Genomic DNA, 21,630 nt, shown 5'->3' on the forward strand with positions numbered 1-21,630 from the left:
CCTGAGCAGAGGCAAAACCAAGAGTTGGGTGCTCAACCAAGCCACCCAAGTGCTGCGAGAGTAAATCTTAAAAGTTCTCATCACAGGGAAGAAATTTCTAACTATGTGAGGTGATGGATGTTAACTAGACTTATTTCACTATATATAAATAACAAATCATTACGTTGTAAACCTGAAACTAATATAATGTTATGGGTCAATTATACAATAAAAGAATATGTCTAACAACAGGGGAAAAGTAAAATAAATTAGGATGCAATGGAATACTAATCAGTAAAAATGCTTTTGGAAACTATTTCATGTTGATGATAATGATAGCTAACTTGAGAGCATTTATTCTGTACCAAATACTGTTCTTTATGTACATTATATTTCATACATATATTATAATGAATGATAGTAATAATTTTTTTTTAAAAAAAGCACACAGAATTTAGAGCCAGGCTGCCCGGATTTGAGTCCTGGCTCTATGACTTACTATTAAATTATTTAGCCTCTTTGTGCTTCATTTTCCCTATCTATAAGATAGGAAGATAATAATGGTCTCTATCTCATAAAAATGCTAAAATTAAATGAGTTAATATTTGTAAGATGGTAAGAATAATGGCACAAAGTAAATCCATTTAAGTGTTTGACTGAAAATCAAGTAAAATAAAAGAGGGGAGGTAGGGAACCACGATATGCCACTCCAAAATACACTACTTTGGCACAAGAATTTTGAGCAAATGAGAATCAGTAGATGCAGAAAGAAACCTTCCAGATCTTTCCTTGGCTGACTAAAAGCAGACACTTCTGAAAAATGAGACTGCCCAAAATCCCCTCCAAGATGGATCTGTACAAACCCTACTCTGTTAGAGCACCCCATACGTTTACCTTCCCAAAATTTGCCACTCCAGAAAGCCTAAAACCCCTTTTTTTGTCTTATCATTTCTCTACAAAGTTACTGTTCTTCTATTAAGATCCATATCAGCCCAAGTTCTAACCACCCTTTTGAGTCACTCTTCACTGAATCTTCTCTACATGATGTGTACTGCACACATTAATAAAATCCTTGTTTTTCTGTTAATCTTTTATCGGTCTAATTTTACAGGGTCCCTGAGGGACAATCCAAGAGAGTAGAAGGAAAAACACATTTCCTCCCCTACAGGGACAGTGGAAAAGGGTAAAAGAGGGATGTGAAGGGACAGGAAGAGTGGGGGACCTGTGTCTAGGGGAGCATGCACACAGAAGCAGGTCATGCAACAGAGCCTCTGAAGGTCCTTAGTGGTACAGGGTTGTGATTCAGACATCCTGACTGGGGAGAAAAGCTGGTCTTTGCTTATTCTAAATGAAGTGTAGCAAAGGTGTTCTGATGTTTTTAAACACAGACTAACCCAGGCCATGAAGGGGAAGGATGCCCACCTGCTTGTGGTAGTGAGAAGTCCAAGACTTCTAACATCTTCTGTTATAGAAGATATTATATTTCTTCTGTAATAGAGCAGCCTAGAAAGGCCCAAAGATACCAGCAACGAAAGAGATTCCCCACAACAAGCAGAAAACATAGGGCATATGCTCCCCATCTTTTGGGGAAAATGTCCGTCAGCATAAGAGAAAGTATAATGTTCAAATGAACATCCTAAAAACCTTTCACTCTTCCTTATATGAGATAAATATACTTGGAATGTTTTCTTATGCTAACCAAGGGCACTTTCCTAAAAAAAAGATTTGCAAGAACTATTGTAATTCTAGTGGGCTAAACTTTTAGCAATCTCTCAATCTAATACACATCTTAACAAAATTACAGCTTTGCAATGCAATTTCATCATTGTAAGATGTGGAGAAATGCCATATAAATGCATAATTTTCACTACCTTCTTAGCTCTATGAGCTACCGTGTACTTCTAAGGAGAAAGTAGGTGCTGTTTTATTCTGGAAAAACAGAATCTCTCAAGGTCAAGATAGGAAGCTGATACACAAAGTTCTGATGCCACACACCTTACTGGCTTCCTCAAGCAGCTATCCCATAAACCTACATGGACATGGTGTGCAAAGATGGGCTTGGTCTCTTCAGCCCACTAGGCAGCTACCAGAAACAACAGTTAGCAACAGCACATCTGGATGCATAATTCAAGTACTGATGGTAAAAGCACATATATTCAGACTGTATTAGTCCAAAATGTAGAATAATTTTCTTCAATTTTACACATTAAAAATTCTAAATTATTCTTTATCCTGAAATTTTTCAGCAATGAATTCAAGTATTAGGGCCTAAAATTCAGTTCTTTTTTCATAACAACTATATAATATTTTAAGAATGTTTCTTTTAACTTATAAATTTTAAAACTCTATGAAAACTAGGTAAATCAAACTATTCATGAATTATAATTTTCAACAACTTTTCAAGTTAGTTTTACTTATAATATGTACTTAAACTTCTTTATCAATACTTTAATAATTAAATTTATTTTCTTTAAAAATGTTGCTCTCCATTAAGTCAAACTAGCTCTGCCTTCACTATTTTGAACAAATAAGATTTTAATATTCTTGTATCGGCATATACACACACATAGTTTATTATACTTTTAAAAAAATGTAGTACACCCTGGTCAATTCTAAAAGTAGAAATATATTATTTGAATAAGTAGTTTATAAAATGTGATACAAAGACAAATTACATTATTTACTGATACTGTTGGACTAAAGCAATACTAATCCTGAGGCATTCTTGTCAAAATAAATCTAATGAAGTTGTCACAATAAATCTAATGAAGTAAAATGCTGACAAAAATTCTCTGTATTGAACATTCTATCTGAACACTATATATATGGAGTATTAGTCCATTTATTGACTAAACTTCAACAAAAATTTTCCATATACACATTTAAATATTTAGATTTCTTATAAAAGTGTATGAAAACTATAATCAAAAGCAACAGTACAAAATACACATAAAAGATTAAAAGCAAGAAATAACAAACAGTGATTATGTGAGGACAGAATGCTATTCTCCCTCTATTTTCCATTTTTGTAATGTTTTGCTTAAAGTTTGGAAAAGTGTATGTATTTTTAAGCAATAGTCTTTCACATCAAGAAAAGAATTACAGGGGCAGTGGCCTTTCCTAAAATGACAAACCAACACCCTTGGGCTCATAGTCATACTAAAGCTGGCAAGATTTCACATTCCTCAGCACACAATGGATCTTTCATCAATACTGGAAACTGCCTTTGTGAGAATATTTGCTAAGAATGGATGGAATTCTCAATGTTGCAAGCACCCATTGAATTATTCAAAAGAACAATGAATGAATGACTAATTAGAAGTGTTTCTTGAGATCAGGGATATTTATATTCCAAAAGAAAAAAACCTAAATCTAGCATTTTCTCCAGAACAGTTAGGAAGAACAGATTAAGTTTGTTAACCATATATGGGCATTGGTTCCCAAATGCTTTGCTATCAAAACTGTTAGAGTTGCCTTTTTCTTGACCAACTAATAATTTTAATTCCTTCTTGACTCATAAATATTGTTTGCATGTTTGTTAATATGTACTTTGCTCCACAAAAGAAAACTTAACCAACAATGAAATGAAATTTGATCCTCAATGTCTCCCTTAACCCAAAAAGAGAAGCCCTTTTGTTTTTCGTTTTTCTGGTTTTTTAAAATTATTTATTTATTTAAGTAAGCTCTGCGGCCAACGTGAGGCTCAAACTCACAACCCCAAAATCAAGAGTCACATGCTCTTCGGACTGTGCCAGCCAGGCACCCCAAGATGTACCTCTGAATGAGTAACTATAAAACTACATAAAGATAATGTAATATTAAGTTAAAAAAAGTATGTCTCAAAAACTCATATACATGATAAGGTTAAAACCACTTAAAAATACATATACTTTGGGAGAATATAAGGAAATAATAAACACTAACTTCAGGATGATGGTTAGCTTAAATGAATTAGGGCCATGGGATAGATTAATGAAAAGGATAACACAGTTAAGGTTATTACCAGTGTCCTAGCTTTTGTTTCATGGATTTTGTTTTGTGTTTTTTGTTTGGTGGCAGATTCCCAGGTGATTATGATACCATTTTAAAATACAGATGGATGAAAAAAATAAATAAATAAAATAAAATAAAATAGAGATGGATGGATGGCCGACAGATGATTGATAGATAAAGTGGAACAAGCATGGACCAATGATAATTGTGTTATGAACCAAAGATCACTAAACCTGAAATGAAATAACAGGAAATGATCCAACATGATATGAAGATAAAAATTCTTTACAGCATGTAGATTAGCAACCAAACTACAATCTCTGGATCAACTCAAAAGTCATTCATCCAGATTTTATAACTTTCTTCTTCTACTTCACTAAACACTTTCAATTATGCCGCACAAAGTGACCAGTCAGACCTTCTAACATCACCAGTGAACTTCTGCTCAGAGAGTACAACCTAAAAAGAAAGGGGAAAAAAGGTAGCACAGAGGAAAAGCTGCTGTCTCACCCACGGACTCTCTGGAATGGGGCTAACAATGCCCACAAAGCCTGAATAGGCAACTGGTAATTCTTATCCATACTGTCAATACTTATTAAATGCCAAGTATATGTCAAATGTCATGAAAAGCACTAGAATCCTTCAGATTTTTGATTAGGACAGTCCTAGCAGATATTTAAGTCCAGCCCATCACCTTCCAGAGCCCAGAATCAACATATCTTCAGGTCAAAAAATCGAGATAGGACAGTCACAGTGGAAACAGTATGGAGGTTCCTCAAAAAATTAAAAATAGAAATACCATATGGATCCAATAATTCCATTCTTGAGTGTTTACCCAAAAACAAAAATGCTAATTTCAATAAGACATATGCACCACTATGTTTATTACAGCATTATTTACAATAGCCCAAATATGGAAGCAACCCAACTGTCCATCAATAGACAAATGGATAAGGAAGATGTGGTGTATATACAACAGAATATTCCATAAAAAAAGATGAGATCATGCCATTTGAGACAACATGGATAGACCTATAGGGTATTATGCTAAATGAAATAAGTCAGGCAGAGAAAGACAAATACTATATGATTCTACTCATAAGTGGAATCTAAAAAACAAAACAAAACAAATGAATAAACAAACAAAAAGCAGAATCAGACCTATGAATACAGAGACCAAAATGATGGCTGCAGTAAGGATGGGGGGCGGGTTGGGCAAAATGGGTGAAGGGTGGTGGGAGATACAGGCTTCCAGTTATGGAATGAATAAGTCATGGGAGGGCGTCTGGGTGGCTCAGTCAGTTAAGTGACCGACTACTGGTTTCAGCTCAGGTCATGATCTCATGGGTCATGAGATGGAGCCTTGCGTCAGGCTCCCTGCTCAGCAGAGAGCCTACTTGAGAGTCTCTCCATCTGCCCCTCCCCCCCCAACTCCATGCTCTCTCTCCATGCTCATTCTCTCTCTCTCTCTCTCTCCCCCTCTCTCTCTCTAAAGTGGATAAATAAATCTTAAAAAAAAAAAAAGTCATGGGAATAAAAGTTACCACATAAGGAATACAGTCAGTGACACCATAATAGTGACATATTGGGTAAGATGGTAGCTACACTTGTGGTGAATATAGCATAATGTATAAACTTGTCAAATCACTATGTTGTACACCTGAAACTAATGTAACATTGATGTCAACCATACTCAAAAAAAAAAAAAAAATCAAGATAACTTCAGGTATTTTATTTGGCTGCTTACCTACACATGCAAATGCTAGAGCAGCTCATTTATAAAGTAAGGTTATAATGGCTCCCCAAAGTTAAAAGATTTCAAATTTCTATTACAAGAATTGGGGATGGGGAGGAGATTATTTCTTCAACAGATGAGATTTCACATGGATGTGTTGCTGTTTGTTTTACCTGCTATCTCCAAAAGTGAGTTTACATGATCTCCTTCTGCCAGCTTCACAAATCCAACCTGATTTCCAAAAGTGTCAATCCCTTGAAAGGGCAAAATCAACTGTTTTCCTTGGAGGATTTCTTCTATGAATGGTTTTAATTCCAAAAGAGCACCAATACCACTGGTAAGAGATAATATAATTTTCAGTAACATATTAAGTAATAAAATATATAAAACCAAAAAAATAATCAGTTTTAGAAAGATAAATTTTGATATTTGTTCTAATTAGTTTAAAGTTCAAAAATAACTTCAAAACCTAATCTATATGATTAAAATAAAACTATTATTAATTTTTTTTAATTTTAACTTTTTTTATTATGTTCCATTAGTGAACATATAATACATCCATTAGTTTTCGATGTAGTGTTCAATGATTCATTAGTTGCGTATAACACCCAGTGCTCATCACAACACATGCCCTCCTTAATACCCATCACCTGGTTACCCCATCCCCCACCCCCCGCCCTTCTGTAACCCTCAGTTTGCTTCCCGGAGTCCAGAGTCTCTCATGGTTTGTCTCCCTCTTTGATTTTTAAACAAAAACTATGGAAGAAGGGAATTAAATCTTTACTTAATTATAATTTATATTATATCAAAGACATGAAAGAAAATACTATTTTATAGTTCACCAAGAAGTTTTTTTTTTAAAGATTTTATTTATTTATTTGAGAGAGAGAGAATGAGAGAGAGCACATGAGAGGGGGTAGGGTCAGAGGGAGAAGCAGGCTCCCCGCCGAGCAGGGAGCCCGATGCGGGACTCGATCCAGGGACTCCAGGATCATGACCTGAGCCAAAGGCAGTCGCTTAACCAACTGAGCCACCCAGGTGCCCAAGAAGTTTTTAATCAAGGGAACACTGCACAGACAACTAAAAAAAAATTAATGATCATATATTCCAAAAACCTAATACCAAAAGAGCTCATATTAGATTCTGTGGAAAGTTCTGGATTCTTATTAAAAGTACTAATACAGTATTTATTGTATTTACTTAGGGTAAATACTATTTGCAAAGTACTCTACTAAAACTTAATATTCATTATCTCTTAAACTATAATAGCCTCCGTAACAAGGTAATACTGTAACTGGATTAAACAAAATACAAGCTTATATTTGCCAACTACAACCACATAAGTTTATTTCTGTTTAACCTATGTGATTATAGGACTACTCTGTTTCAAATGCTTTCTTTTTCTTCATAATAACAAATGTTTACTATATGAATGAATTAAACATGATCAGGTTTCGAATATTTTGAAAATTAGGATAAATTATTTCCATCTTTAAGAGAATTCTGGTGTAGGTATGTTGTTATGAGAAAAAAAAATTAAAATCTCACTAGAGGGCAGCAATTACTCCAAAAAGAAGGGTACAGTCTTACATAATGTAAAGGGCTTTAAAACACCCTTCTGTTGAAACATCATTAATTTAAACTGTCTTGATCAGTGTGATTTATTCACCAGTAATTATATGTCAAATGTGTGAAAAGAAATGTAGGTATTTTTCTAGCTCTTTCATATTTCTAAATTGGTTTTCATATAAAGTTTGTAACAGATCTCATCCATAACTTCATACTGAGTTTCAATTCTCATCTATGTCATAACAAAATGTACAATACTTCAAAATACCTTTGGAAAGGTCAACATTTCTCATTGTACCTCCAAACCCGCATCCTAAATCCAATCTTTCCTGACTGTATTTATGTTCATCCAAAAAGACACAGTGTACATATGTCTACTGCAAGACTGTCCTTCACTGCGTGCTGGGAGTTAGAGCATGTGAAAGTTGAATGGCCACTTCTGGCTCATCTTTCGTAAACTGGGGAATTCAAGATACTCACTTTAAATGTAACTATGCACTAAAGCAGGCCATGCTAAAGGTTAGGGCTTTTCACAGTGAATTCTTTATGCCATTTTTCATTAAAGAAATAGAGATGATCTAAACTCAGACCAGTTTCAGTTTTTTTCAGTTCTCTAGGAGCATAAACCAATAAATAAGTCCCAATGAGATGTCACTGATCACAGAGTAAGAAAAAGTCATAGTGCCTATTGGTAAGTATCACTAACTTTCAAATTCTTTTAAATAGAATATCTTTTCAAGACTGATTTATGGAAAGACTTCTTCATGGTAAAAAGGGTAAAAAGTAAATGCATACATGAAACAGAACTCTGAAACTAGAGTTCAGACCCAAAGGTGTATTTATTTGCAATTAAGGCAGGACAACCATCTTTTCAACTCAGCAGCTGGGTTTGGCCTTACAAATTTCTATGCCTTTCTTCTACATCATGAGGGCAAAGGACCTGAGGTGGTATCTGAAGAAATTCATGATTTAAAAAAAAAATTTTTTTTTAAGTAATCTCTGCACCCACCACAAGGGCTTAAACTCACAACCCTGAGATTAAGAGTCACACGCTCTACTGACTAGGCCAGCCAGGCGCCCTGAAGAAATTCATGATTTTAAAAAATGCTTCTGCATGCTCCATACCCAACCCATTGGTCAATATATCATTAAACACCTAAGTAATGATACTACATTTTGAAAAGTTAAGAACACAGAACAAGGAACTGATAATACAGATGTCAACATATTATACAGTAAAGGATGAAAGGTAAAGTGAAAAGATTAGAGACTTAGAAAATCCTTCATATAAATAATGTTTTACCAGAAAACCCAATCGTTTTCTCTCTAACTATATAGCTACCCAAAGTGAAGTCACATCTTGATTCTGTTCCTTATTTAAAAGTTAACACTGCTAGGGCGCCTGGATGGCTCATTCCATGAAGTGGCTGACTCTTGACTTTGGCTCAGGTCATGATCTCAGGGTCCTGGCACTGGGCCCCGTGTCAGGCTTCCCACTCGGCAGGGAGTCTGCTGGAGGATTCTCCCTCTCCCTCTGCCCCTCCCACCTCTTGCATGCTCGCTCGCTCTCTCAAATATCTTTTTAAAAAACAAAATAAAATAAAAAATAAAAATTCTGCCACAGACACTTCCCTGGCTTCCCAAACTAGTAGCAAATCTTTACTTCTTTGAAATTCCATTAATACTTTATATCTTATGAAACATACCAGTTTTTATGTTTTTCTATTATAGTTATTTGAGTTCATATGTATCTAGTCAACTTAATTGTATAATCCATGAGCATAAGAGCCATCCCTGATTCATCTTCATTTTCCCCAAAGCACTTAGTTCAGTATCTTGCACATGACTGATAATTAACGCTGGTTGAGTTGCAAAACATTGTCTTGTCTGTAGAGCAAACCTCATTATTTCTTAGATTTTTTTATTATAACTTCTGTCAAGAAGAATTACTAAACTGCAAATATCTGGTCATCATCTTCTAGTAGAGAGAATATTCCCAGTATCATAAAGTTGCATAAGGATGCCACTTCCAACACAAAGTTGACTTGCTAAACATTTCGTTTTTTCACAAAACTAAAAGTATTTGCAAAAAGCCCTGGTAAAACACAGGCCTGAATGACACAGAGTCACCATGCTCTCCGTACAGGAATTCTTCAACATGTGATGCCATGACTTAGGGCAAGACGATGCTGCCTCGTTCAGGACCGTCCCATGCGCTGCAGATGGCTTAGCAACCCTCACTCCTGCTCATCAAATGCCCATAGCACTCCTCAGTAATCGTGACACCCAAAAATACCCCCCCCCAAATATTTCTAAAAGTCTCCTGGAGAAGGCAGTCTTGCGTCCACGGAGAAATGTAAGCAGTACGATACATTGGAAGCATACCTGCCCCCTCATCCCAACCCCACTGGACACCACGTGCTCATCAGTAGAGGCCACCGAGGTATAGGAAGCCATTCATATCTGTGCAGACTGATCTTTCCCACTTCTCTTATGCCCTGTGCTCATCCTCTCCCTCCTGCCTCCACCCCACCCTTCTCTTTGCGCCTCCCCATCTTTCACACACACACACACACCCCGTGGAGTACTAAGAGAACTGACTAGTTCTGCCTTCTCTACTGACCAGTATTTGCTTAATTACTAGGGCTCTTGCTTCCTCATATGTATAAGGGAGATGGCATTTCTGTGCTACCTCCCAATACCATTAAGAGAATAAAAGGAAATAATACCTGTATGGGGGATGGAAGCTGGGGAGCCGAGGCTGACAGAGACATGCCATACACCAACGCCAAGACCCATTTCTGATGACAAAGATAAACCTAAACTTACTGATCAATGGTGACTCAACCTTTTCTGGTTTAAAAAAGTCTCTTTGGGGTACAATTATTCAGTTAATTCAAACCTCCTTTCAGGAGTTTTTCCCTTCCCTCTCTCCTCCTCCTTCCCAAGGAATCCAGCATACCCTTCTAAAAGAACTGAGGAAGATCTCTCAACTGCTTGCTGTTTGAGTCCTCAAAGAGTCCCATTTCGGGGGGACTGGTCTGGTCATATCCCTGGGCGCCCTATATCAGGGTCCATGACAGCATGCTTGTTCTTTCTGGGCTTTGTACCAGCAGGTACTGCCGAAGCACAAGATCCCTGCCAGAGTCTCTGGTCAAGAAACATGGGTGTTCAGCAGTGTCCTCATCCCTTACCTAGCTCCTGATTCACCAATTCTTTCTGAGTTGGACTTCCAAGTCCACCCACCAGGGCACAAGAAACTTCTGCATCCATCTTTATGTCTTGATAGGCAATGGGGAATTGAAGGACCTACCTCAGGTCCGTCTGTTAGAAATCTTCCTCAACTCTAATCTACCACCTATGTGACACCACATTCTTCTAGCATTAGTTAAACAGGAACTTCTCCAAAGAGCTTGCGTTTTCCCATACCCTGAGAACCCCAAACCGACGTGAGTGTCTCTACCATTCCTAATTCTCTGCTCCAGCACTGGCGGGGGCCAGGCTTGGAAAGAACATTCAACCCCAACAGGGGAGCCAGAACATTGTGTCTGCCTTCATGCCTCGAAGACTCCACCTAGCACTGGAGGGGCTCCATACTCCTTCCCACCCAGGACAAGAAGACTCACAGCAGCCACCTACAACCCTCCTCAAAGTTGCCTGTGCTTTCACTGACCACACTGAAGTTCTTTTGAATTTGTTGCTGGTTCAGGATCTCCCACTTGCCACCCCTTCCACCAGCTCACCAAGAGAAAAGACTGAGGTCCCCCAAGAAAGAAGGAATTCTGCCTCCAGACTGCCTTGAACTTGAGACTACATCAACTCTTCCCTGGATTTTGGACTTGCCAGCCTCCACAGTCACATGAGCTAATTTCTTAAAGTAAATTCCGTATGTAAGTGTAGATACAGATATGGCGAGATATCAACACATCTAGATACCCGTACAGACATACATCCTGTTGGTTCTGTGTCTCCAGAGAACGCTGACTAATGCACTGTTCCAACACACACAGGGCACCACTCTTCTCTCAGGCTTTCATCTTCTCCTTCTCCTTTGACTTCTTTTCCTTTACGAGCATCAAAGTATTTATTTTGTCTTCTGATTGGCAAAGTGAACAGTGAAAGTGAGGCAAGTAAAAAAGTCTTCCAGGCCTCTCTGCAATTGCAGGGTGCCCAAGACCTGCTCTTGGGTAGATCAGGTTGGAAGAGATCAGAAGACCGATCTCTAGAGACATGAAGGTCTACTGTTTAAAAGACATAACTACAAAAATCGTAATTTGGCTTCATATTTTGAGTTACTAGTTCATTGTTTTCTCCCTTTCCCTCACCCTCCTCCCAGTGCACGCCTTGTTCTTCATTCTCTCAGGAAACTACATGTCAGGGTAGAAAACAGAAGTAACCTGCAATGCATTCTGACTCTGGTTTTCCAAAGAGCTAAAGCTTCAGCTTAATCCAGAAAGCTATACAGAAGGTAACAAGGAAAGGAGCAATCATACGTACAGACAGAGTAACCCAGAGAATTGGGGGGAAGACCAAGGTTTCGCCACTCCAGGCTGAAAAGCAGCAGCCAATGACTCATACCCAACCTTTACGGCACAACTCTAGAATTCGGAGTGGGCAGTATACAGGTACTCTAAGATTGAGTAAGGTAAAATGGTAATTGTCTACTGACCTAAGGGAATGGCAGTTCTAATGACGAACAACACCGGCTGCCTGCGTGTGCCAGGCCCTGTACGAGGAGCTCTTGCGTGTACTGGTACTATTATTTTTCCCATTTACTTAAAAAGTGGACAATTTGCCCCAAATCAGGCAGCTATTCAGAGATGGTTGTGCCATGGTTCCAAAATCTTTACCAAGAATCCTAACCTAAATGGTCAGCCTCCAGAGTGCTTACATGGTTAACATGAGCAAAACAACTGCATGACCAAGGGCTACTATTTGATAACAATAACAGAGTTGAAAAGTCTAAATTAGGAGGAATATTTGTATTGTTAATTCTGTACATTGACTATTAGTTGGAATAAATTATAACAAAGATACCGATTGAGACCTGATTTATGACCTAGGATGTGATCTATTCTGGAGAATGTTCCACGGGCACTAGAGAAGAATGTGTATTCCGTTGCTTTGGGATGGAATGTTCTGAATATGTCTGTGAAGTCCATTTGGTCCAGTGTGTCATTTAAAGTCTTTATTTCCTTGTTGATCTTTTGCTTAGACAATCTGTCCATTTCAGTGAGGGGGGTGTTAAAGTCCCCCACTATTATTGTATTGTTGTCGATGTGTTTCTTTGCTTTTGTTATTAATTGCCTCATATAATTGGCCGCTCCCATGTTAGGGGCATAGATATTTACAATTGTTAGATCTTCTTGCCACTCTGGAAAACAGTATGGAGGTTCCTGAAAAAGTTGAAAATAGAGCTACCATATGATCCAGCAATTGCACTACTGGGTATTTACCCCAAAGATACAAAAGTAGGAATCTGAAAGGGTACGTGCACCCCGATGTTTATAGCAGCAATGTCCACAATAGCCAAACTGTGGAAAGAGCCAAGATGTCCATCGACAGATGAATGGATAAAGAAGATGTGGTATATATATACAATGGAATATTATGCAGCCATCAAAAGGAATGAGATCTTGCCATTTGCAATGACGTGGATGGAACTGGAGGGTATTATGTTGAGTGAAATAAGTCAAACAGAGAAAGACATGTATCATATGATCTCACTGATATGAGGAATTCTTAATTGCAGGAAACAAACTGAGGGTTGCTGGAGTGGGGGGCGGGGTGGGAGGGATGGGGTGACTGGGTGATAGACACTGGGGAGGGTATGTGCTCTGGTAAGCACTGTGAATTGTGCAAGACTGTTGAATCTCAGATCTGTACCTCTGAAACAAATAATGCAATATATGTTAAGAAAAAAAAAAAAAGAAGAAGAAGAAGAAGGTAGCGGGAGGGGAAGAATGAAGGGGGGAAAATCGGAGGGGTAGACGAACCACGAGAGACGATGGACTCTGAAAAACAAACTGAGGGTTCTAGAGGGGAGGGGGGTGGGAGGATGGGTTAGCCTGGTGGTGGGTATTGAGGAGGGCACATTCTGCATGGAGCACTGGGTGTTATGCACAAACAATGAATCATGGAACACTTCATCTAAAACTAATGATGTAATATATGGGGATTAACATAAGAATAAAAAAAAAAGGGCGCCTGGGTGGCTCAGTTGGTTAAGTGACTGCCTTCAGCTCAGGTCATGATCCCAGGGTCCTGGGATCGAGTCCCGCATCGGGCTCCCTGCTCTGCGGGGAGCCTGCTTCTCCCTCTCCCACTCCCCCTGCTTGTGTTCCCTCTCTCTCTGTGTCTCTCCCTGTCAAATAAATAAATAAAATCTTTAAAAAAAAAAAATTATAACAAAGAATGCTTCCTTAGAATTTCAATGCCTCTGGGTTCTGCTGTGTTTACTCATATTAAAGTAGTAACTTGAAAAGTGATATTCAAGGAAGGCATATTACTCACATGTTTACTTCATCTTCACTTAATAGCTGCATCACTAGCAGGGTAATATGAAAGGAGCCATCACTGGTCATTGCTTTGGCTAGTTGCTTATCTTGTTGTATTATTGCATTTTGCAGGATCTTAATTCCTCTTGTAATCTAATCACACACACACACACATATACACACAAAACATAGATTAGGCAAGCAAAATTTCCTTATGGCAATTTGTAAATCAAGAAGAAAAATAAGCAACAACCAAAATAGAACTGTGTCAAGATGCTTCAACCAAGCAATGCTTAATTACCTACTTGTTCTCAAATATCCTGGATAAAATGACTTGGGAAGCTTAATATGATGTATGAGTTTTTAAAAATCATACAATCCTTGTTCATCTTAAAAACATCAAGCCTAGGGGTGCCTGGGTGGCGCAGTCAGTTAAGCATACAACTCTTGATTTTGGCTCAGGTTGTGATCTCAGAGTCCTGAGATTGAGCCCCACGTCGGGTTCCGTGCTCAACATGCAGTCTGCTTGAGATTCTCTCTCCCTCTCCCTCTGCCCCTCCCACTCATGCACGCGCTCTCTGTCTCTAAAATAAATAAATAAATCTTAAAAAGAAAGAAACAAACAAAGATCAAGCCTAATACCCTTATTTTACAAATTGGGTCACTGGTTGAACCCACTGGTTGACAACCTCTCAGTGACCATGCATCTTTTCAGAAACTTGTCCTTGGAATATGCAGTATGACTCACAATAATTATGATCTTTCCTAAAATAAAAAAAAAAGTTTCATTCTTGCCACAGAAAGGTCAAACCAGCAGACAACATTCCATTCCTGTTGGAAGTATTATTTATTTGTCCCCAAATGAATGTATCTGAGAACCCATTCTTCATGGCCTTTAAAATTTTTTAGGACAGCAATAATCTCAACAGGAGTGACTATTGTCATTTTTCCAGATGTGTGAGGAGGGGCATAACCATGGAAAGAGAGTTGCAAAGAGGTCCAAATGCATATGTTACAAAAACAATGACAGTCTGCATGGAGTGAGAGCCCTCGTCTCTCATCAGACTGCCCCCCTCTCAGTCTCTGCTCTGAAACAAGCAGGGGGGACGATGTTCTTCCCTCCTCCTCTTCCAGCTAGGTACAATTCCAGTCAACTTCTCCATGTGAGTGTACTGGAAGATGGTTGGAATGTGAAACAGCAAACTGAGCAATACTCAGAGAAAAGAGAGCACACAGAAGCTCTGAGGCAGCAGAATTCGTCAGAGAGCAAAGGGGAAGGAGAGGGGGCTGGCAACAGAAGCAGAGTCCATTAAAAAATAGCAGAGATAAGAAAAAACAGAATCATGAGCACAGCAGACTGTTCTGATACTAGAGTAGCTGTTTTATGCTGAACAATGTTCCCATTATCTGCAGAATATGACTGAACAAATCATGAGATGCCATCCTGGGATCTGACTTCCCGTGTATCTTTACAATAAATCCACATCACCCAAAATAATCTCAGCATTTCTCTGCTTCTTGCCATCTGGAAGACAGTGACACAGGAAATGGTGTTTTCCTGGGAGGAAGTTACGCAGTAACACCCAACATACTATTTCCCAAGGCACATGTCACTTCCATGAAACCTAGCAAAAGAATATTGATAGCCTGATAAACAAAGCGCTCCTGACGAATAGTACACAAAGATCATACAGAGTCACTTTCCTCTACTATCAATAAAACTAAATTGTAAACACCTCAAGGGAAATGCTCATTTCTCCTAACCCACCCTCTCACCAAGGTGACTAGTAACAATAACAAAAACAATATTTAAAAGTATACCTGAAACTAACAGAACACTGTATGTTAACTACGGTAGAATTAAAATAAAGTAAAATAAAATAAAGAAGAGAATTGGCACGAGGACATACCAGTAAATATCAGTCCACATTATTCTAAAATGTGTTTTTCACCTAAAATTTATTCGACATTTTCCAAATATTAAATACATAGAATATCTTCGTTTTTTTTAATAGCCTAGGGTTCCAATTTAATTATCTACTCCCTTACTTATAGAAATAAAGTTTTTTCTCAAAAAAATAGTTTTTAATTAAGGAAACAAAACAAAAAAACAGTATTTAAAGAACTATAGCAGTAACTAACCTTTATGGTGTGATCACTAGGTTCTAGGTACTAAAGTGAGCATTTTACACATATTAGTTCACTGAAGCCTCTGAACATTGCTATGTGGTAGATATGGGTATTAACTCTATTAAAATAAATTGAAAAACAGAAGATTAAAAAAAAATCTCTTCAAAATCATATACCCAAAATAGCAAAGAACTTAAGGATAAATTACAACACATGAGAAAAAATGCAACAGATAGAAGGAATTGGTTTATTTTCAAGAGGGGATAAATAAATATATATTTTTATATATATAAAATGGAATGTTACTCAGGCATAAAAAGGGATGAGATCTTGCCATTTGCAAAAAACATTGATGGACCTGGAGGGTATTATGATAAGTGAGATTAAGTCAGACTGAAAAAGACAAATACCGTAAGATTTCACTTATATGTGGAATCTAAAAAACAAAACAAATAAACAAATAAAAACCAGAAAGAGACCCACAGATAAAGAAAACAAACTCATGGTTGGGGGGGGGAGGGGCAAAATGGGTGAAGGGGAGAGGGAGATGCAGGCTTCCAGTTATGGAATGAGTAAGTCATGGGGATGACTTACAGCACAGCGTAGAGAGTCAATGGGATTATAATAGCATTGCATGGTGACAGATGGTAGCTACACTCATGGTGAGCACAGCCTAATGTATAAGCTTGTGAAATCACTATGTTGTACAACTGAAACGAATGTAACACCGTGTGTCAACTATACTTCAGTTTAAAAAAAAAAGTCATACCTCTAAACAATATAATTACATCTCCAAATCTTAGCTGGTATAAATGGTAATTCTGGTTTAACTGAACATGAAAAGTAGCACAGTATGAGAACTCTGTTTTATAAACAGAGTGATGCAAATTAAGGGTGCTGGACTTGGCTCAGAAATTCTGGATTTTAACCCCAATCTACCACAAGTGTGAACACACCCAAGTCACCTAGTCTCCCTGAGTCTTGGCTTCTTCAACTGTAAAACAGAAATAATAGAATCTGCATTGCCAAACTTACAGTGTTGTGTTACAGATCACAATAGATAAGCTACATGAAAATACAGTGTAAGCTCTACAGCATTTGCCTAATATAAGGTATGGAACACTGCCAATATTAAAATCAATGTTCCTCTACCCTACGTAGTTCTGCTTCCAGGGTACCATCTGGCAATGTTTGGAGATATTTATGTCATAACTGGGGACTTGCTACTTGTTTTTTGTTTGTTGGTTTGGTTGGTTGGTTCTTCTAAAGGTTTATTTGAGAGACAGTAGGGGGGGCAAGGGGGAGGGGGGAGGGAGAGAGAGAACCCCAAGCAGACTCCCCACTGAGCACGGATTCCATCACAGGGCTCAATCCCAGGACCCCGAGATTATGACCTGACCCGAAAACAGGAGTCAGACAGACACTCAACCACCTGAGCCACCCAGGCACCCCAGGACTTGCTACTTGAACCTAATGGGTAGAACATCTACATTTTCATAAAAACACTCTTCATTCTGGGCTCAAATAATAACCATATGGAAATTCAGGATAATGATCGAAAAATTGCATTCATTTGTGTAGTCAGCATTTTAGTGCAATGTCCAGCATGGTAAAACAGTTTCAGACCATTCACACTGAAAATTAAAAACCATAAAATACTTTGAAGGTTAATTCTCTAATGTCACACAGTACTTACGATGCAGGATTACCTTCAACCTATGAAAATTCTAAAGATAATCTAATCAAGTAATATATATCTTTTTTTTTTAGTTTTATTTATTTAAGTAATCTCTACACCCACCACGAGGCTTGATCTCACAACCCTGAGATCAAGAGTCGGATGCTCCTCCGACTGAGCCAGCCAAGTGCCCTGAATCGAGTAATATATTTCCAGCTATGCTTTGATGCTCCAGATTAATTTATAATATTCCTTGATATCATCTTAAGAGCTTCATAAATCCTTTTTTATTCCTAATTACATTCTTAAAACATAAAAGAAAAATGAAAAAAACTTCAGAGTCTTCTTCCGTAAGCCACTTTAAAAAGTACCAATGTCATTAAAGGCCAAAGGAAACTAATTTTTACAGCCACTGTTTAAAATTCTATAAAGCTATTAAAGCTTGTCTGTCACCCTAATCCCCAGCCATTGACAGTACTTCACAGGCACATTCTAAAAACCTAATACTATAGAGTCATATTTAAATATGATATTGAGAGAAACTTTTAAAAATAAGAGCATTATTAAAATCTTAAATATTTCATTATTATCTTTGTGCTTTGTGTTTAGGGAACAAGAACAAACATCCACTTGTTAAACCTCACCACTAAGCCATATTCCACATGCCTAAAAATAATGCAGTAAGAAAATTCATTTGTATATCTTTTAAGCTTTCTAATGGACTCAAGGCATATATGAGTGCAAAGAAAAAGCCTTAAAGTTACAGTGCTTCTGCATGAGGAAGAGAAGTTACATTCCAACACAGAGTAGGAGAATGTCTTTGACCCCATCTTTTGACATTATTTTCAGAATTTTTCGAAGCTGTTAACTTATATTGTTCCTAAATTTGCTGCCTCATTAAGATTTACTAGAACTATCACTTCAATTCGCTACGTAACTTTTCTTCATTGCTGAATACTTTCATTTTTCTTGCTTGTCTACAACCATGAAAAGAACTTGAAAAACTGATGACAGAGCAAAACTGGAGTAAAAGTAAAAAATCATCCTCTGGGGCACCTGGGTGGCTCAGTCGTTAAGCGTCTGCCTTCGGCTCAGGTCATGATCCCAGGGTCCTGGGACCAAGCCCCGCTTCAGGCCAACTGATCCGCGGGAGGCCTGCTTCTCCCTCTCCCACTACCCCTGCTTGTGTTTCCTCTCTCGATGTGTCTCTCTCTGTCAAATAAAATCTTAAAAAAAAAAAAAAAGTAAAAAATCATTCTCAAATAGGAGAATTTTCCAAACCTACCAAGTGCTTAACATACACACCATGATAGCAAATACTTTTACAATTACATATCCCAGAAAAGAACTGAATACTTTTATTATGTTTATAAGACCAGCAATTTTCACATTACAAAATGATGAAATATGGAATTAAATGTTACAAATGCCTTTTAAAACCCCCAAGAAAATCATATTTTTCCATTAGTATAAAAAATTATCTTATAAAAAATTAATACACTCCTGAATTCAGTTTCTAATTGTTCCCCTTGCATTTTTTCAGTGCTGATTTACCTTTTAATATTACCACTCATAAGAAAGCACATAAAACTAACATATGAGTAAATCCAACTAGAATTAATAATTAATTAAACAATTCTAGCCACTTAAGAAACATGTAGGATTTATTATAACTCCATTAAATTTTTTCCTTCTTTATTTTTATTTTTAAACTAATGTATAATTGCAGGTAATGGAGAAACACATACTTTCATATACTTGAAACTAGGATATTTTTATGCAGCCATTCTAATGCATTTTCCAATTCTATTTCTTAAACGTATGAAATTATGAATTTCCATTAATGAAGAATTTCAAACATCTGAGAATAGGTTTAAAAATCAAAGACCCATATAAGTCTGAATACGTTTTTCTTTAAAAGTAGATGCCAACAAGTAGAGGCCAAAAGTAGAGCAACTCATTGTGAATGTGCTAGCTTCTAAAAGCTTGTTTGCAGGTCACCTAATTGGAACTTGGAATACAGTCTCCCCTTGAAACAATGTTATAAATGCCGCTTCTTTTCCCAGGCCTTCCCACAAAAGCTCATAAGTAGTTTGAAAAGAAAATTGAACATCTGATACTTTAAAACAAACAAAACAGATGTTCATATAAAAGATATAAAATGTATCTCCTCATCTTGTCCCATCCTACCTCTCCTCCTTGTATTCCTATGTAAGCTTTCTGTTACCTACAAATAAGTCTCTTGAGAGGGAAACATTAAATTCTTTGGTTTCCAGGTCCCTTGAAACCTGCAATCCCCATAACTACCAGTCACCCTACCCTCAAATGATGGCTGTTAAACCCGTATTATGAAACCACCATTTATAACACTGTATTTCTTATCTGTAAATTATTGTAAATGTTTTGGTGTGACTTGGTATGCCACAAACACATCTCCAGCCCTGAAATGACAGTATTTTGTGTGTGTGTATTTCCATTCCTGCCAGGCTCTGCTCTAGGTACTGGGAATGAGCCGAAGAACTTTGTGCGGAAGACGAACATGTTCAGGTTGCAAGGATGGTAGATCACAAAAGGAAAGCTATGAGAGCCTGGAGGTGGCAGGGTGGGGGTGACTGAGGCGAGGTGGTCACCAGTGAAGAGGCTGGAGCTGAGATTATGGCATTAACAAAACCAAGAAGAGAGGAAAGAAAACTCCCAAACAGAAAAGGCTTTCTCTGGGGGCAGAGGGAACCTGGCAAGTTCAAGGCCAGAGAGGCTCAAGGAGAAGGGACAAGTGCCAAAGTGGAGAAAGCTGACCCATGCAGAACCTCATAGAACATGGTAAAGCCTCTGTCTTTGTCCCAAAACCAACAGGAAGATAGTGAAAGATATAAGCAGGTGGGTGACATGTCCAGATTTGGGGTTAGAAAATAATTAGCACCTCCATTTTACACCTAAAGAAATGTAAACTACAGAAATGAAGTCACCTGACCTACATCCACAGCGAGTTTGTAGCCCAGATGGTATTGAAACAAGGCCTGTAGGACTCCAACGCTGCACTCTTCCCACTTTCTACACAACCTCCCAGAGAGTGGGAAGCAGAAACAAAAGCTACGGCAGCTTACAGGGTGAAAACTAAGAGCTGTAGACCATTCTTTCTCTTCCCCTTGCTCCAGGCACTTTTGTGGCCCAAATCCTGAACTAAGTGGCAGAAGGAAAGAATTTCTCGACCCCCTTTCATCTTCATCCCCTTCCCCACCATATCACCCCACTGATCTTCACTGGAAGAGGCAGGAGGCCAGAACGAGGCGAGGAAGGGTAGGGCCGACATGAAGGGGACACTGAGCTGCTGTTCAGACTATCACGGGAGCCACAGATGGAGGAGTGAAGGGAGACAGACTACAGGAAGGGCCTAATTAGAGCAACTTACAGAAGTGCTTCCCAAACTTCTATACTGATGGAGTGTAGTGGAACAATCTCTACGCTGCAAAGGAACCTGGGATCTCTTCCAACCACAAATCGTGTGTCCGTGGGGAAGTCACTTTGCCTGTTTCACACTCTGGGGCCTAAGGACCTGGCTTTGGACTTATCAGTTAAGCAGCATCACCTCTCTTCTAACTCCCATATGTGCAGATGATCCTAAATTTCAAAGAAAACCTGTCTAAATAACTCATAGGTATTTTAATGCACTATATAATACGTAACATAATAGATAATTGCTCATGACATTAAACTCTGTGTCACCTAAACACTTTTAAGGACTATTGTACTGTTAACCCACCACTCTTTACTGGTGTGTTGCAGTAAAATCAAAATCTAATTCATTACTGCATTAAATTCTAAAAACTTGGGGCGCCTGGGTGGCTCAGTCGTTAGGCGTCTGCCTTCAGCTCAGGTCATGATCCCAGGGTCCTGGGATCGAGCCCCGCATCGGGTTCCCTGCTCGGCGGGAAGCCTGCTTCTCCCTCTCCCACTCCCCCTGCTTGTGTTCCCTCTCTGGCTGTGTCTCTCTGTTAAATAAATAAATAAATAAATAAATAAATAAATAAATAAATAAATAAATAAATAAA

General features: G+C 38.1%; 1 protein-coding gene across 2 annotated transcripts in view; it reads right to left on the minus strand.

Moving 5' to 3' along the window:
* Positions 1-21,630, minus strand: part of AKAP7 (A-kinase anchoring protein 7) — a 144,301-nt gene that overhangs the window by 100,204 nt on the left and 22,467 nt on the right. For both annotated transcript variants that reach the window (XM_044917408.1, XM_044917409.1), the window contains exons 4-5: positions 13,790-13,926; positions 5,881-6,041 (exon numbers count right to left, since the gene is read on the minus strand). In XM_044917408.1, the coding sequence (XP_044773343.1) occupies positions 5,881-6,041; positions 13,790-13,926 (298 nt within the window). The remainder of the gene's footprint in view (positions 1-5,880; positions 6,042-13,789; positions 13,927-21,630) is intronic.

Source organism: Neomonachus schauinslandi, chromosome 8, assembly GCF_002201575.2.
Source record: "Neomonachus schauinslandi chromosome 8, ASM220157v2, whole genome shotgun sequence".
Taxonomy (NCBI): domain Eukaryota; kingdom Metazoa; phylum Chordata; class Mammalia; order Carnivora; family Phocidae; genus Neomonachus; species Neomonachus schauinslandi.